This window comes from Eschrichtius robustus, chromosome 3 (genome assembly GCF_028021215.1).
Source record: "Eschrichtius robustus isolate mEscRob2 chromosome 3, mEscRob2.pri, whole genome shotgun sequence".
Classification (NCBI taxonomy): Eukaryota; Metazoa; Chordata; class Mammalia; order Artiodactyla; family Eschrichtiidae; genus Eschrichtius; species Eschrichtius robustus.
Window position 1 is genome coordinate 114,946,619 of NC_090826.1, and position 13,387 is coordinate 114,960,005.

The window sequence follows — 13,387 nt, forward strand, 5'->3', positions numbered from 1 at the left end:
TTTTACTGTTGATGATTCACTGTAAGGAATTCCTGAGAGTGTGGTCACAGGAAGGAGCCCAGATCTGCCAAGCAGAGGCAATGAACCTGCCGTGATGCCATGTGAACCAAAAGCCTGTGAATTTCTGTAGCTGCAGTCTTTAGACTGTGGGGTAACAAACAACCTGACCCTGTGACTTCTGGTGGTCAGACTTACTTCTGATGGAGAGTGGCCTCTCCTCACTGCCTGGGTCCCCAGGCCATTGTCTGAGCATGGGAGTCACTCCCAGAATGTTCTGTGGGCAGAGAGATTGAGGGATGTTCCTCTACTATAGGGGTCTGGGGTCCTCAGGATTTCAGCTTCATGATAAAACTGATACAGAATTGAAAGAGAGGCTCCCTTGGTTTCACAGGGAAGATCTGGAACTCTATCTCATTCTTCCCAACATCCTGTGCCCTAGGAGCCCTGAGGGTGGTGAAAGGATGTGTCATTTGGAACTGAAAGAGACAACGAGGTAGTGGGAGGGAGGGAATCCCTGCACATCCTTAAATCAAGGAGGCTTATGAAGAGACACGGCCCCAGATTGTTCCAGTTCTAAAATTCTGTTTGTTCTGGCTTTATCCCAGGAGCCACTGCATTTAAGCTAAAAAGTAATTTGTAAATATGAAGAATCCAGACATGTGCCAGCCACTGAGTACTTTCTCTGGCCTCCATTTCTAGGAGTTTCCAAAAGCTCCCACAACTCCTTCTATCCTTAAATCCCACTCCTGTTAGTCTCTAACTTCTGGTAGATTATTCAGAGTAGTAAATTATTGCCAACTATCAACATTCACTCCCACCCAACCACTTTGTGGTCTTCAAGAAGTTTGAAAAGCCATCCCTCAGGTAATATCTGGCAGACACACCTTTCACATTGATGGTCACTGGGTCACTGCGGAAGGAGGAGCGACTATTGCTGGCAACACAGTAATACTCTCCATCATGACTGTTTTTCACCACAGGGATCTTGAATTCTGTTTTTGAGGAAGTGTGAAGCTTTCTTTCTGTCCTCGGCTTTTTGAATTTTCTGTACCAAGAAATTGTGATGGGCCCTGGAACTCCATTTACTGAGCAGATGAGCACCAGCTCCTGCCCTTCAAACACCAACTTTGGGCGAGGGTATATACGGACGTCAGGAACAACATCTAAATGAATAAAAATGACATGTGGGATTCTTGGTATTGGGGTGTCACAGAATAAGCCATAGAAGAAGAGTCTCAGAATGGGAAGGGCTAAGTCTGCTGACCCGATGGGAAGTTGGCCTGGAATAGAATTGAGCTTGTTCCTTGGGACGAGGGAGAAAGGGGTGGAGAGACTGTGGTCCATCCATGGTTTGGGAGAACTTCAACTCCCTAATGAACTGGTGGAGCATCTGGCACAAGAAAAAGAGGCAAGCCTGCCCACCCTCCCCTCATGCCCTACCTGTTAGAACATGGACTAATCATTCTGGAAATTACACCCGGTGCCCAACAGTGGTGTTGCTTGGGGGGAAGTGGTGGATGGTGAAGGGGAGGGGAAGACCTGCCATCAGAGGTGCTTGTTCTGAAGCTGTAACAACTGCAATGGCTAGGTGGAAATCAATCATTGGCATATACAGCAAGCTTGCCCTGGAATAAGCACTTCTTAACACCTCTGCCAGTCAGTTAGATGGTCAGAGGAGGTGGACCCATAACAGTCCTCCTAAAACTGGGAAAATCTGTGATGAAAGTGTTCTATACTCCAGGTGGCTGTGGTTTTACACTAGGATGTTGGCTTAGGGCAGTGCCTTTTTGAGTCATCCTGGGGGTTTGAAGAACAAAGGAAGATACCTGGGAACAGAGAGGGAGTAGGGTTTGAGATTGGGGTTCCATCAATTATGCTGGGGGAGATCCTATACTAGAAATTACTATGTTGTAACTGTTGGGTAACACCCTCTCCACTTCCTCTCAATTTTCCAGTCCAAACTAGGGACCTAAGAAAAATCTGTTGCCTGTGACTGGAGAACAAAGATTAATAAAATCTGGACAGTTTAGAAGAAACATAGAACCTTCTTTTTTGCTTAGGAATGGGAGTGAATTTATGGAGAATGCTACCACTTTCACCCCTTCCTCACTCAGGAAAGCATGCATCCCAGATCTGCATCTTTCCTAATGCTCAAACACGTCTCCTATGGGACAGGTCAAATTTAATCAGAAGAGGCATTTGACAATTGGTTAGCAGTCATGCTTGAGGACCTACACAGTTTCAGAGACTTAGGGAAAAGTAATCGTGGGTAAAACACCATCCCTAAAGACAGCAAGTTGAAACCATTTAGTCCCCAAGCTCTTGTCCTTTGTTTTTTTATTCTTAAGTGCTCTGCTCCAGGGATCTAGCATTCTAGGAATCTGTCCATCTGGCTAAGCAGAGTCCATCCAGCCCAGTCGGAGGGCTCTGCCATAGCCCATGGCTTACGCCTATAGGCCTACCAGGGGAAAAAAATGGTGTCAAGGAAGAGAAACTTCAGAAGAAAAAGAAAGAGTTGTATCTCATGGGATTGAAAGAAAAAAGTAAACAACTGTTGTGCCACTCTGCCTGGCTCTTCCCAGCCCCAGTCTTAGCAAGTCTCACCTCACTAACACTCACTTTTCACCTGTATGTGTAATCTCTGGCTCTGTTTCTGGACAGAGGGAGTCATGCTCTGTGCCTGGCACCAGTAAGACCCTGAGTCTTCTCTCCATATGGTGGGGATCCAGAATTCTGGGGAGCTTCTCCAGCCTGACCCCAGGGACTGTCTGTCTCTGAAGAAGTGGAACTGGAGCTGGACATCTGGCCTCTGTGGAGAGAGCTGGGTCTCACAGGTCAGAGTCACTGCTCCTCCTTCGGTGGGCTGGGTGGAGCTGGCTCTCAGCACAGGACTTGGAAACAGCTCTAGAGAGAAGAATCACAACAGTCCCTGGAGCAGTGAGGCTTGGAACTGCTCTGGAGAAAAACACAGTTCATCCTCAGCACCAGCAAGCAGAACATACAAAAGCAGGCAGAAGAGATGCCACCTTTGATTCCTAATATCCTTCAGCCCAAAGCACAGTAGTGCTTTCTCTGTTTCTTGTAGGATTGTGCCCTGAGGTTCAATGGTATTACAGTCCACCCTCTTTATCCTCTACAATCTCAGGGGTCCTCCTTTTGACTATCCTATTTCACAAAATAATGAAGGCTTTACCTTGGACTTCGATTTTGACCGAGTTTGAAAAAACCAACCGATCATCTTCCTTAACTCCAACACAGTGATATTTGCCATTGTCCTTCAGACTTGCCTGATGAATATGGAAGTCAGAGGATTTTTCAAAGACTTCCAGGACTTTTCCATTCTTGTACAGCTTTATAGTATTCAGTACTGTGTTTGCCTTTGCTCGGCATCTCAGAATCACAGATTCTTTTTCAAACACATCAAGTGGAGCCTGCAGGATCAGGTTGGCTGTAGGAAACACAAGGGCAGTTGTTTGTTTCATCTGGTTGTTTCTCCCTTCTTTTCATTATTATTCCAATAGATTTTATAAGAAAGGGACTAGGAAAAAGGATTCTTAAAATAATTATCATTTCTTTTTTTCTGGTTCTATCTATCTATCTATCTATCTATCTATCAATCTATCTATCTATCTATCTATCATCTATCTACCTATCTATCTATCTATCTATCTATCTATTTTATATTTTATTTTTTGGCCATGATATGCGGCTTGTGGGATCTTAGTTCCCCAGCCAGGGATCAAACCCGTGCCCCTGAAATGGAAGTGCAGAGTCCTAACCACTGGACCACCTGGGAAATCCCTCTTTTTTTCTGATTTTAAAAGGAACACATATGTTTGAGAAAATTTTGTAAACGGAAATGTAAATTAACCTTATTATCTCACCACCCAGATTTTTTCCAGTTCTTTTTTCTATGTACATGTATATGAGAGTCTGTGTGTATTTATTTTCTTTTTATGAAATTAAAATATTTATCTACTTGATAACTTGCTTTTCACTTACTTTGCTATGAACACTTTCCTATGTCATCAATATCATTCCCTAATCTGGTTTTCAATGACCACAAAGTTTTCCTACAATGGCAGTAAGGTAATTTATTTAATGAGTTTTCTTTTCTTGACCATTTAATGTTCTTCAATTTTGGTTGTATATATCTATGATTATTTCAGTAGGTAAATTCTTAAGAGGGGAATTGTCAGGTCAAAGAAGCTCTTAGCTCTTTGCTACTATACTGCTTCCTTGTTCACTAAATTAAAGAGCATTATAACTAGAAAGATACTGCTTCACCTCAAAACAGGTGGCTTTAGGACAGAAATGGAAATTTCTGTCTATCTGTCTATCTATTTATCTATCTATCTGTCAAATATTAACAAATCCTCATGTAGATTATTATTCCAAATAAATTTTATAAGCCTCATACTATACATGGTTTCAGAAACCATTCAGATAAACTGCTTCTCAAATTTCCTTTTACCTGAGCAGTTTGTAAAATATATAAATTCCTGGGTCTTATTTCTATAGCTTTTGAATTAGTAAATATAGCTGAGTTCTGGGTAACTTTATTATTTCTAAACTTTTTTCTTTCATTTCTTTCCCACCTGGAGAAAAGAGCAAGCTCACACGATTACTCAGGAGTGAGTCCTGGGCCTGGCATCTGTAATCCCCAGATTCATGGACCTCATGGGTGTTTCCTGAGGTTTCACTTTGTATTTCTCCCAGAAGATACTGATGGTACCATTTTATTTTCTCTGATGCATCGAAGTGAATTGTTTTGCAAGTCAGTGTCACATTCTCTCCTTGGAAGACAGTGGTCCATGGAGGATGGAGGAAAATTACAGACTTTGGTTCAGTTGCTGTGGATGAAAGAGAAAGAATCTGAGGTGGAGTGGCCTGCAGTCCCCATCACAGTGGTTTGTGAGGCTCAGATTGGAGGTCCTGGCTTTTGGGAATCCCTAAGAAATCCCCCTGGGAAAGTCACTGATTGCTCAAGTCTGTGTTTCAACCAAAGCACTCACCCAGCAGAAAGTGATTGCTGAGGGGATGACAATGAGCAAAATGATTTCAAGAGGGTGATATCAGGCAAGGTTCACTGCCAAATGTCAATGGGAAATAAATGGTAGGTTAGTCTATTATGGAATTGGATCCTGGGAAATGTCATCCCCTGCCCCTGCCACTTCATCATGTTCATAAACTCATAAGAACTTCCCAGGGAGTTGTTAAAATCACAGTTTTGCACATTCCAAAAAAGGATAAATCATATTAGGATTTTGGCACTGGAAAAAGCTGGAGAGATTAACTTGTCTAACACCTTCATCTTATAGATTATGCCCAGGAAATGCCCAGAAAAATCCCATCATAGCTAATTGTGGTAGAGCAAGGAATGGACAGGTCGTTAGCTAGAATCCAGAGGTGATCTAATTAAGGATGAAACACTGGGCAGCTGATTTTGGACAGGAGACAGGTGGTAGTGAGTTCTTGCTATTTATGAGTCCTCAAATATCCAAAATACTCTCTGACCCAAAAGATTGGCAATTAAGTGTCAGAACTTAAAAAAAATGTGGGATACAGACAATTTGTCTTCTCCCTCAATCTCCTCTTTTTGTGCATTTCTTCCTTTTAAGGGCCCATTTGTTGGATGTTCTTATGCTCCCCACACATTTCCTGGAGGATCTTACTCCTAAAACTTTAGAGAATGCAACATTCCCACTGGTATCTCCACAGTGTGATGTTTTCAGAGAAGTTTTGCAGGCTTGCTGATTGGAGAACATCTTATCCCAAGTCCTGCACATTTGATATGGAGTTAAGATGTCCTGCCTTGTTATCTGGGGTCCATTTGCAATAGGAGTAAGTGCAGGACCTAGTGAAGGCCAGGAGTTGCTTGTACATTTGCTGCTTCTTCCAGGGAGGGCCAGAGGATGACCACGTGGCTATCCTGGCTCTTGGGCAATGCCAATAGACCAGGTGACACTTTCACATCTTTGCTGACCTCAGCAAGAGAAACAGGAGATATTAGAGATCCTCAGGCAATCATCACAAATATTTCATATTTATTAGGGAGACACTCTTATCCAGGGACACTGAAGTACATAAGAAAGGAGAACTCACCAAACTGTCCACTGACAGGAGCTGTAAAAATATAAAGAGCCAGAGATGAGCACAGAGCAAGGAATCTTTGGCTTTTCGAAGGGAATGCTTGTTTTTCTTTTCATTCATTTATTATTTCTTTCATTAAAATTTATTTTTTAATGTAATAGTCATTTGTCAAATGTCTATTTATACTGGTCATTGTGCTTGGACTAAAGCGTGAATAAAAAAGATGAATAAAAAATGGTATCTGATAAAAGAAGTTGATTGGTGGGATAAACAGAAACCTGAAGCAAAATAATATAATTATAATGCAGGGTATAAGTGCAGTAATAGAAATACACATGGGGCATCTTGAAGGCAGAAGGGTCACCCATCCCAGTATGTAGGGTCTGTGTGTGTGAGTCAGTGTGTGGCAAAGAGGGTGGGTGGACCATAAAAGATACCTGAAGGAAGTGATGCTTGAGAAGACTGAATGAGAACATAGGAGTCAGCCACGCAAAGGTGATTGTGTTTGGCAAGAGCTGATGGGGGGTGTAATTAAGACAGAAAGGGCACAGATGTGAAGAAATAGCACTGGTGTTCAGAAGTTGAACGGGGGAGTGGTTCTGGAAGGTAGAGAGTTTAGGGGAAATCAGATTAGACAGATAGGCAGGGCCTAAGTTATGGATGGTATGTAGCTATGGTTTCATCATAAAAGTAACAGGGAGCCATGGAAATGTTTCAAGTAGGAAAGTGACAAGATTAAATGTTGTAACTTATTGGAGCACTCTGGCAGATGTAAAACAGAAGGACTGGAGGGAAGGCAGAGCAAGAGATGATGATATTTAATTTTCTTCAGAATGTTTATCTGAAATTATCTTATTTGCTTGTTTGCTTTGTTTGCTTACTTTTCCTTCTCTAGAACAGAAGCTATGTGAAAGCAGGGACTTCTCATGTTCACCATATATCACACAGAATTTATAACAGTGCCTGGTTTATAAGAGACATTTCATAAACATTTATTGAATAATGAATTAATTAAAGTACTAAGTTAGTAAGTATCTCTACTTGGGAAGATACAGGTTTGAGAAAGGAGTATTGGAGAGGCAGAAGAGGCAAAATTGACTAGTTTGTAAACTGATTACACATTCCAGATGAGGGACAGATTTGATTCATTCATTCAGCAGAAATGTGTGGAATGCCAACTGTATCTAGGAACTGGACAAGGCAATGGAAATCCAGCAGTGAGCAAAAGGGATATTATCCCTGTCCACATGGGGCTGATGAGAAGTAATCCAAACCTAAGTGTTATAATCAGAGCAATGGATTATATGCCATTTTCTAAATATCTTGGAATCATGGATTTGTATTGTTTTATAAGTAGCTAATATTTTTCTGAGTGTATTCTATGTGGTAGATATTCACATACATTATTTCATGTAATCTTCTTAACTATCCCTATGAGGAAAGTTCTATGATTATCCCCATTTTACAGACCAGAAACTGTTTAAGTAGCTGTTAAGGGTAGAATGGAGTTTTTAACCCATTTATTTGAACCCATCCTGTTTGACCCCAAAGCACATGCTCCTGGCCATTACCCTATCCTGCTCCTTTGTTTTGGTGCCACACTAGGATGTGCTTCCTATTTCTGGAGTATTCCATGCAGCTTCCAACTATGGGGTCCTTTTTTCTCACATTGTGCTGTACCCCATCCCTGCCCCCTCCAGCTCCTACTGTCTATCTGTTTCATGAAGTCATTACCAGCTACTTGGCATATAGTTTGTTAACCACTTTTACCATCATTGGTAACTTTGCTTGGACAATTGTTTAACTGAGATCTTGTTACATAGATATTTCTTGTACATTGGCCTTGTTGAAGGACCTTCTATATCATGAGCTTCCTAAGCACAGAAATGATGCTTCCCATGTCTTCCCATCATCATTCTTAGCACCTAGCATAGTGCTGTGTATTAATGTTGCTAAATAATTTGTTGAACAAATGAATAAATATGTTTTATTCTAATATTTTCAACTTTGGTAAAAAACCAACCAGTTGATATGTGTGAATTGACAGACTTATACACACCCACAGGCACAAAGAGAATGTCACATGTTGGGAGTGACATGAGCAAGATGGCAGAAGAGGAGGTCTCTAGTCTTTGTCTCCACCCTCTACAGAAACGAAGTTTTAGCAGCCATCTACAAACAAAAACTGAGAGCTTTGAGATCTAGAGATTGTGAAACCCCATTGGAGCCCAAGACCAAGGAGCGCCACTTTGAGAAGACAAGCACATGTGCTGGTAGAAGACTCACTGACTATGATCCCAGCTACAGACTAAAAGCTGCCTTATTCTCCTGTAAACTCAACTCTAGCTCCACTTGTCCATGGTCCTGCCACCAGCCTTTTCTGCTGAGGAATCCATGCTCATCCATGCCCTTGGTAGCAAGCCCACCAGCCTCAGACCTGAGTTCTATTGCTGAAGCAGTTCTGTGACCCAGATCCAGTCCCACTCTACTGTAGTCCAAAGCAGTCTTGCCTGCCCAGGGTTCTACCCAGGGACCCAGTGAAAGCCACACCTGTAAGCACCCCTGGTAACAGAACTTCATGTCTTGAACTTGACTGTGGTCCTTAAAGCCATCCTGTGACCAAACTCCAGTACCACTCTACTGAAGTTCAGGGCAGTCCTGACTGCCCAGGCACCAGCCAAGCAACCCAATGAGAGAACGCTCAGGGACCTAGCAGAAACCACACCCATCCATGCCCTTGGTAACAGGCTTGCCAACTGCAGACCCAAATGTAAACCCAGCAATAATCATGAGATCCAGCTCCAGCCGAGCTCAACCATGATCCTGGAGGCAGTCCTATAAGTTCATGGAAGAAGCAAGAGTATTTAGCTGTTCAAACAAGTAAATACCAGAAAGAGTGTCTGCTTTTCTAAATTCACAGACACCAATGCAGAGCTACACAGATCATATTTGTCAGGCAAATATGACAACATCAAAGGAAGCTAATAAAGCTCCAGTAACTCACCCTAACGATCCATGAACTGCTTGGCTAACATTTCAAAATAATAGTCTTAAAGAAGCTCGATGAACTATAAGAAAAAGCAGACAAGTAAATGAATCTGCAAACAATACATAAACAAAATGAGAAGTTTAACAAAGAAATAGAAAACATAAAAAAGAACCAAACAGAAATCTTGGAGCTAAAGAATACAGTGACTAAGCTGAAAAATTCAATAGACACCTTCGATAGCAGAAGTGATCATGCAGGAGAAAGAATCAGTAAATTCAAAGACAAGCCATTTCATATTATCCAGTTAGAGGAACAAAAAGAAAGAAGACCAAAAAAAGAGTGAAGACGACTTAGGTGGTTTATGGGATAACATTAAACCAATCAATATATGCATTATTCAAGTCCCAGAAGGAGCAGAGAATAAGAGCAGAAAGATTGTTTAAAGAAATAATTAAAAACTTCCCAAATCTGGGGAGGGAATTGAACATCTAGATCCATGATTCCCAAAGGATCCCAAATAAGCTAGACATCAAAAGGTCCAAGACATATTATAATCAAACTCTCAAAAGTCAAAGACAAAGTTTTTAAATCAGCAGGAGAAAAGCAACTCATCACACACAAGGGAACCCTAATAAACTTACAGTGGATTTATCAGTAGAAAAATTGCAGATCAGGAGAGAGTGGGATAATTAAAATACTGAAAGAAAAAACCCTGCCAACCCAAAATACAATACATGGCAAAGCTGTCCTTTGAAATGAAGGAGAGATAAAGACTTCCCAAGATAAAAAAAAAAGCTGGGGAAGTTAACTACCATAAAACCCGTTGTAAAGAAAAGCTAAAGGAAGTTCGTCAAGTTGAAATTAAAGGACACTAACTAGCAACATGAAAACACATGAAATTATAAAATTCACTGTTAAAAGTGAGTATATATATGGTTTGACTTATGATTTTTCAGCTTTGTGATGGTGCGAAAGCAATACGCGTTTGGTAGAAACCATACTTTGAACTTTGAACTTTGATCTTTTCCTGGGCCAGCAATATGCGGTATGATACTCTCTTGTGATGCTGGGCAGCAGCAGTGTGCCAGAGCTCCCAGTCAGCCACACAGTCAAAGGGCTAAACTTACAACAATTCTGTATCTATACAGTCATTCTGTTTTTCACTTTCAGTACAGTATTCAATAAATTACATGAACTATTCAATACTTTACTATAAAATAGTATTTGTGTTAGATGATTTTGCCCAGCTGTAGGCTAATGTAAGTGTTCTGAGCATGTTTAAAGGAGTTTAGGTTAGGCGATGATATTCAGTAGGCTGGGTGTATTAAATACATTTTGGACTTATGGTATTTTCTACTTATAACGAGTCTATCAGGACATAACCTCATCATGAATTGAGGAAGATCTGTATAGTTATATTCAGACTACTCTGAATACTGGGTCTTATTCTATTCAGTCTGCTATGACAAAAATGCCATACTGGGTAGCTTATAAACAACAGTAATTGATTTCTCAAAGCTCTGGAGGCTGGAAAGTCTGATATCAAAGCACCGGCAGACTCTTCTCCAGTACAGTGCACTTCATCATAGACAGCTATCTTTTCGCTATAATCTCATATGGAAGAAAGCATAAGAGGGCCCTCTTTGGCCTCTTTTATAAGGGCACTAATCTCTTTCATGATGGTTCTGCCCTCATGACATAATCATCTCCCAAATGCCCCACCATCTCCTAATACTATCACCTTCGGTGTCAAAATTTTAACATATGAACTTTGAGGGAAAACAAACATTCAGACCATAGCATCCTATATAGTGGTATATAAATCACTTTTAACTCTAGCAAAAAGAGTTTAAAAGGACAAAAGTATTAAAAATAACTATAGCTAAAACAATTTGTTAATGTATATACAATATAAAATGTGTAAATTGTGATATCTATAACAAAATGGGGGAGAACTAAAAGTGTAGAGTTTTAATATGTAATTGAAACACATTTCTTAACTTAAATTGTCTGCTATATTTTATAAGGTCCCATAGTTATCACAAAGAAAAAAACTGAAATAGATATACAAAGACCCCCAAAAGCTAAAACTATCTTGAACCAGAAGAACAAAACTGGAGGCATTATACTTCCTGACTTCAAATTTTATTACAAAGCTATGGGAATCAAAGCTAGCATAAAAATAGACATATAGATCAATGGATCAGAACAGAGAGCCCAGAAATAAGTCCACACTTTTACAGTCAACTGATCTTCAAAAGGGGTGCCAAAAACACACAAGGGGGAAAGAATAGTTCTCTCCGTAAATCATTCTGCAAACACTGAATATCCACATGAAAAAAAAAATTGGATCCTTATATCTCACCATGTACAAAAATCAATTCAAAGTAGATTAATGAGTTAAATATATGACCTGAAACTGTAAAACTACTAAAAGAGAACATAGGGAGAAAGCTTCTTGGCATGGATCTGGGACATGAGTTTTGGATATAACCCCAAAAGCATAGGCAAAAAAAGGAATAACTAAAACAAATGGGATTGCATCAAAAGTAAAAGCTTTTGCACAGCAAAGGAAACAACAATATAAAGAGTAACCTACGAAATGGGAGAAAATATATGCAAACCATATATCCAATAAGGGGTTAATATATAAAATGTCTTAGGAACTCTAACAAATCAACAACAAAATACAAATAACCTGATTAAAAAACAGTTAAGGACATGAATAGATATTCTTAATAGAAGACATAAAAGTGTCCAAAAGTATATAAAAAGATGCTCAACATTAGTTATCAGGGAAGTGCAAATCAAAACCAGGAGATAACACCTCACACCAGTTAGAATAGCTATTACCAAATAGACAAAAGATAACAAGTGTTGATGAAGAAACCTTGTACACTGTTGGTAAGAATATAAATTCACACAGTCATTATACAGAAACAGTACGGAAGTTCCTTAAAAAATTAAAAGTAAACTATCATATGATCTAGCAATCCCACTTCTGGGTATGTATCTGAAGGAAATAAAATCAGTATCTTGATGAGAATCCTGCACTCCCATATTCATTGCAGCATTATTCACAGTAGCTAAAATATTGAAACAATCTAAGTGCCTGTCAACTGATTAATGGATAAAGAAAATGTGGTGTATAATAATATTCCGTTGCATATATATATGCAACGGAATATTATTCAGCTTTAAAAAAAAAGAAAAAAATCCTGCCATTGTGACAACATAGATAAACCTAGAGGACATTATGCTAACTGAAATAAGCCAGACAGAGAAAGACAAATACTGCATGATCCCACTTACATGTAGAATCTGAAAAAGTTGAAATCACAAAAGCAGAGAATAAAATGGTGTTTGCCAGGCACTGAGTAGGATGTAGGGGAACTGGGGAGATGTTGGTCAGAGGAAATGAACTTTCAGTTGTAAGACAAAGCAGTACTGGAGATCTAATATAGAGTATGGTGACTAATAACGTATTGTTGAAATTTGCTGAGAGTTCATCCTGAGTGTTCTTACCACACACACACACACACACACACACACACACACACACACGGTAATTATGTAAAGTGAGAGAAATGTTAACTAGCTGATTGTGGTTATTACTGCATAATACATGTATATCAAAACATCTCGTACATCTTAAATATATACAATTTTTATTTGTCAATTATACTTCAATAAACCTGGAGGGAAAAAGAAAGAATGTCATGCATCTTAGGTTTTTCCCTTGCCTTGCCCACTTCCCCCTGTGAGTCTCGGTCTTTGTCTCCCCCTCCCTGTGTTCTTTATCTGACAATCACAGCTGTGGTTTGCATTTGTGTGCAAAAGAAGGAGACATCTTTTGTATTAGAAGAACTTTCCCTCCCATGTCTAGCACCATGGTCTGGCATTGTCATACAAGGGATAAACACTCCTCCTCTGCAGAGAGAAAACTAGGGTCTTCTCTGAATGAGACAATATGAACAAGCAAACGTAATACATTTTCTGGACTTTATCAAGTAATATTTGTTGTAGAAAAAAATGAATAAACCCTTAAGTGTTGTGGTCACTGTGGTTTCCTTCTTTGTAAAGTTGAAGCTCTGACCACGCTTTCAGCCTCAAGGGAGAAATCTCTGAGCTATACAGTGAAGCCAGAGAATATAATCTCCCCAGGCAGAAAAGAATCTCTGAGCAGGGGCTGAGCCCCAAGAAAAGGTCAGGTCCATGATAGAGAGATGCTGTCCCAACCCCACCCAGGGCCCACGTTGAGCTGTTCTACTTACCCAGGACCAGCAGTGACACCCACAGCAGCAT

General features: G+C 40.1%; 1 protein-coding gene across 1 annotated transcript in view; it reads right to left on the reverse strand.

Moving 5' to 3' along the window:
- FCRL5 (Fc receptor like 5) overlaps positions 1 to 13,387 on the reverse strand; it is a 47,194-nt gene extending 33,807 nt beyond the window's left edge. Inside the window, exons 1-6 of the mRNA XM_068537590.1 lie at positions 13,357 to 13,387; positions 6,106 to 6,126; positions 4,599 to 4,853; positions 3,194 to 3,448; positions 2,620 to 2,904; positions 885 to 1,163 (exon numbers count right to left, since the gene is read on the reverse strand). Of these exons, the coding sequence (XP_068393691.1) occupies positions 885 to 1,163; positions 2,620 to 2,904; positions 3,194 to 3,448; positions 4,599 to 4,853; positions 6,106 to 6,126; positions 13,357 to 13,387 (1,126 nt within the window). The remainder of the gene's footprint in view (positions 1 to 884; positions 1,164 to 2,619; positions 2,905 to 3,193; positions 3,449 to 4,598; positions 4,854 to 6,105; positions 6,127 to 13,356) is intronic.